The following is a 5,254-nucleotide window of genomic DNA, read 5'->3' on the forward strand; positions in this document are numbered from 1 at the left end:
GCACCTGAACCAATCAAAATTTCCCAGACTTTGTGGATGCAATTTTCAATTCAATCTTTTCTTTCTTATCAATATCAGACGCAAATTCAATTTTGACCACGATTTGATTTCTATCCTTTTTTTGTTGCTCATTCTAAACAATCAAAAATTCAATTCAATTCCGGTCTACTTCAATGTTGGGCCTACTTTTTCTTGGTGGGTTGCTACAAATCCTTTTGTATTTTGGCCCATTTAGTAAGTTGACTGTTTTGGATCATCAAATTACTGTTTTACAATAACTCCAACTCACTAGACACTACAATATTTCACCTCGTTCACAACATGCTCATACCCCAATCCCCAAACAACCCCAACAAAAAGGAAATAAAACGCAAAATATTCACAATGAAACTAAGAATAAATACATCCATACATTAAGAAAATGTCAATCAAAGCATTTCACTAAAGAGTATACAAAACGAGGTAATGCATACAACTTAGTCATCCAGCAATCAGGCCAAAAGATCCTTAACTTTAACTTTACCTCTTCAGTCCCTTGAAACAAAAGGAACCATCAGTGTTTATTTCACCTCTAGAGTAGAAAAAGACTTGAAACCTCCAGCAATCCTTCCTCTGAAATGCAAATAAAAAAAAAAAGAAAAAAAAAGAAAAAAAAAAGCTTGTTCTATCCGCCCAATCCTCAAAAGATTACATGCTACTAAAACAACGAAAGAAAAAGAAATTTATATATTACATGGAAAAAAAACGAGGATATGGATAACTTACAATTGGAACCTGACCCTATGATAAATCTGCCCACTTACAAAGCGACTTTGGTAACAATGTAATTGCAATCAGCGCCGGTTATTGTATGGTGACCATCTTTCACACCGCCAGTCGTATGGTGACTGTCTTTCACCCCGCCAATGCAATCGTCGGGAATGGGGCATATTTTCGGTTAACTGCCTAGGATAACTCCGCATACTACCAGATGCCTGTGCAGGCATTTGCCGGAAGCGGGGCCTACTGTAGGAGGGAATATAGGACCTACTCTGTGATGACGAAGAATGGGAGTTACTTTCTGATGACCACCCAGATGTTTGTTGTAGAAGAGGCACACGTGCTGATGTATTGCTCCCCCCCCTAATGGCACGACTGGGATAATCATGTGCCCGTCGAGCAATTTGCCGCGGCTGTGGCATACTGTCTGACAACAAATTGTTGTTCCTTCCAGCAATAGGACTGGCCTGCAGATCATAATCATAGTCTACCCTTGACATTCTCCCTGATCTCCTATTATGCAACTGTTCTCCATCACTTGGATAATTGAGCAGAATGGATAAAATAAGAAACTCAAAATGAAACGCAGCAAAGTCATCAAGACCAGCCGAGAAAATGTGTTCTTCACTAGCCTCTTCCCCAAATTCCGGATGAAGTGAGCTAAGGACGTCCTCCCAGATCCTCTCACTTTCCAATCTTGTCCAATCACTTTGTCGCATAGGGTCCACCTCTGATGGCCGGACAGAAGGGTGTTCAGACCTTGCATGCTTCCGGAGTTCTGAATAGGTCCCAGTAAAATCACATGTCTCAGAAGAACAACTCCTTCCTTTGGAATTCATGAAGTTACGAGCTGGCTCTACTATAATGTATCCATGGATATCTCCCCGACAAAGAGGGCAGACAAGCTTTGGTTGCAATGGGCTCCCACAATGCATTGTTTGCCCATGCTGCCACCCATCTTCCCTTCTCTGAGAGTCTGTGCTTGTGAGAGGAATTTCTTGCAGTAGTGTTATTGAGGCATGTGGTGCAAAAGACTTACAAAACTGATCGAGACAATTGGAGTGCCGGTAGCTGGTGTTGCACATGTAGGGCCGACAGCCCTTCTCATGGGAGGAACACATTAAAAGAACTGCATTATGAGGGTGTTCCATGCAGATTGGGCATCTAGCTTCTTCCCATTCTTTCACATCATTGGCTGATTCCAATTGTTCTTCTGGTATACATTGCTCAGGGTATGCAGATGCCCTAGGCTGATCAGCAGACAAGGAAGGCTTTCTTCTAACCTTTGGCATTTTGGTAGTCAAGCTGTTACCACACTAAAATCTGCCATATAACAGCACAACACAACAGTATTATATAAAACCAAATGTCATACATAATGCTTGTCTGTGCGACTGCAATTACTACTCACTATATTAGGGCAAAGAAACTACTTGCTATATTAGCATGTGCTCATAGACTGTATCTGTGTGAGTGCAGATATATTTCTAAAAATTAACAAGCCATAAGTGTTGCAATAGAATTTGAAGTTGGAACATAGATGCATAGAACTGTCGACAATAAAATTAGTTCAAAGTTAGATCAATAAAATGTATAAATATAAATGATTCTCCAGCAAAAAACAATTAGTAAGTGCAAGCCATATCAAAGCCTTCTTTAATCTTTATCATACATATAATTCTCTCGACAAGATAATCAATCTTGACCAGAAAGCTCCAGAGATTTAAATTGCAAGCTCTAGAGCATTTATCTTAATCAATGTTGCATACCCCAGTTTTCATAAGTCCTGGAATCTATTTGATTAGGGAAAAATAAGAAGTCGAACAGAATTTTTTTATTATTTATTTTTATATATAAGTCAATAACAGTTTCAAGTACTAAAGATCTAAAAAGTTGAGTTTTCATGACACTACTTAAAAGCTAAAAGTCCCACACAATAATGCAACAGCACCTCTACATTTTTCTTTAGATCCAATGTAAGAATCCAAGGCCTTGCTACCAACTAATAATGTATTTCCACAAGTCATTACATGTTTCATTTGTCTTATCAAAATATATTCCTTTGGTTTTAAATTGACACTTCTCAACTACAAGAAATACCCACAAACAAGAGAGGAGGCAATCCACTTGATGGGAACTTCTAATGAATGGCACTAAAGGCAAGCTAATTAGATGTCACTAAAAGGAAGCTGTATCTACATGATTTAGGGAGAGTGGAATCAAAAAGATAATTGTGGAATCTGACTCATTATTTGTCCTGAAGGCAGTGATGAAGATTCCAGCAAAAATGATCCAAACAAATTTTGATTTGAGTGTTAGGACTGGCCTTGCCTTGCAAGATTATACACCATCATAAAGTATTCAACTGTAGTGCAGATTGGCTTGCTATCACCACATGAGTCTTTCACTTGGTTTGAAAGCCATCGTAGATCCTCTGAAGAACTTGCTTCTCCTATGAAAAATGGTACCATGTAGGGCTTGCTTGGCTCCATCTCTGTTGTGCTTCAAACCAAAAAAGAAAACAAGTACTCATGTCACAATCTGCTACTCCAGATTCTACAACTTAATGCCTCGACCTACAATTATATATCTAAGCAATTGCTGCAAGGATTGGTTTGCTAACTACTTTAAGAATCTTCCACTTAATCTAAAAGTCTGCATAGATCCTCTGGGAAATTTTTTCCTCTGTTAGAAAATGATTTCTTGATCACATCTCTGACATGCTTTGAAGTGTTCCCTTCCCCCACCCCCCTCCAAATCCAAAAAATAAAATCCAAGTCTATGACTTGAATTACAATTCCCTCAGACATTACAACTTACCATCACAAACCATATTACATAGATCTAATGAAAATTTCTAGAGGTGAGTGCATAAAATGCTTTCCAAAGGAAGGCAACTAGAAGAGGTCCTTTCAAAACAAATTAAACCTCCACATACAGGAGTTGAAACACACAAATTTGCTCTATTTGCAAGGAATCTCAATTAAAGAATCAACAACAATGCATCACAAAACAATCATTTACTACTGATTATCAACATACAACTAAGCTTGTACACCCTGCATTAAAATAAAAAATAAAAAGATGGGGCAAAGTCCAACAAAGCCACAAGTCACTTTTCAACCCCCCCCCCCCTTTTTCCCTTTTCTTCTTAAATTCTAAGCACAATACTCCCAAAAAAAAAAAAAAAATCACATCTTTTCACCATGAAAATATATATTTTTCCAACAAAAATCTGAATGACTAAAAGTTTATATATTGTCGTCACTATATGGCACAAGGTATGCCTGATTGAAAATTCACACCCATATCTCCAAAAATCATAATAAGTTTATATACACACATTCTGAATTCACCACCTACTATCTTGGATTAAATATGAAATCTTTCAATATTTCCAATGAAAAACACGGGTTCTTCTATAGTACTATGATCAGAAACGTTGTTTAAAGTGCTTTAACCTTAGTCTTTTATTTATATTCATGAAAAAAAATGTTACAGATTAAAGCCCTTAAAATACATGGTCATAATAATCATAGTGAATACCAATACTAAACCCTCAAAAAACACATAGCTACCATAGACTTTATCCAAAAACACAAGTGCCATTAAATCAATACTATACAAAAGAAAAAACTTAAGGGCAAAAAAAAAGGCAACAGAAAATTGAGAACCTTTTCATTTTTTATTTATTTATGAGAAAATCAAGAACCTGGGTTCAAATCCTATTAACCCAAAAAGAAAAAAACATTAAAGCTATGAAATTTTTCACAAAAAGAAAAAAGGGGTTGAAAGATCAAACCAGACTACTTACCCAGAAAGATCAAACCAACCCAGATAAAATAAAGACCAAATAAACAGTAGCATATGTACGAGGAACAAGTATTCTTGTAGCATCGAAAGAAAGAGGAATATAAAACAACACAACTTTATTACAAAAAGAAAGAAAAAATAGAGAACGAATGAAAGTTTTTACCGTGAGTTAGGTGAGTTTGAAGTTTTGAAAGCTTCTAGAAAATGTGTAATAGCTTATAGTTTTAGATAGAAGGAGGATGAGAGGATGTGGCCTTATATATATATATAGTAGTGCACAGTAAATACAAGTAAAGCTGTTCCGGGCAGATGGTGGATATTTTTGTAGTACGAAAATATCCCCATTGGCCCAATAAAAATTGATGTAATAGTTTAATTTTAATGGCCCTTTAGATCAGGCCCACAAGTTGGTCTTTTTTTTCTTTTTGTTTTTTCGTTGAGAATTTTGGGGGCCCTTTGGTTGTACTTAGAACTGGCCAATTGAATTTTGAAGCACTTTTTTTTTTTTTTTTTTTTTCGAGAAGAGAATTTTGAATATATATATATATATATAATTAATATTATAAAAACTTTGACTAAGCTTAAAATAATTGGATCATCGTAATGATTCTTCTTTATTATTAGTTAACCATAAAATAATTGGATCATCGTAATGATTCTTCTTTATTATTAGTTAACCATA

The 5,254-nt window shown here is 36.0% G+C and overlaps 1 protein-coding gene across 6 annotated transcripts; it reads right to left on the reverse strand.

Annotated features, from left to right (window-relative positions):
• Nucleotides 1–364: 364 nt before the first annotated feature.
• LOC115991549 lies at nt 365–4,827 on the reverse strand. 6 transcript variants are annotated; one of them, XR_004092225.1, is made up of 3 exons: nt 4,736–4,827; nt 766–2,082; nt 365–612 (listed from the first exon to the last, which is right to left on the reverse strand). XR_004092225.1 is itself a non-coding variant. In XM_031115326.1 (3 exons), exon 3 carries the CDS (start codon nt 2,049–2,051, stop codon nt 834–836), a length of 1,218 nt encoding a protein of 405 aa, XP_030971186.1. In that variant the 5' UTR covers nt 2,052–2,082; nt 3,091–3,261; nt 4,736–4,827; the 3' UTR covers nt 365–833. The 6 variants fall into 6 exon arrangements, 5 of the variants coding, with proteins under 5 accessions (XP_030971186.1, XP_030971188.1, XP_030971185.1 ...); XM_031115326.1 differs by adding an exon at nt 3,091–3,261 and having other exon boundaries at nt 365–2,082; XM_031115328.1 differs by adding an exon at nt 3,091–3,253 and having other exon boundaries at nt 365–2,082; nt 4,736–4,817.
• Between the last annotated feature and the right edge of the window lie 427 nt (nt 4,828–5,254).

This window comes from Quercus lobata, chromosome 5 (genome assembly GCF_001633185.2).
Source record: "Quercus lobata isolate SW786 chromosome 5, ValleyOak3.0 Primary Assembly, whole genome shotgun sequence".
NCBI classification, from domain to species: Eukaryota; Viridiplantae; Streptophyta; class Magnoliopsida; order Fagales; family Fagaceae; genus Quercus; species Quercus lobata.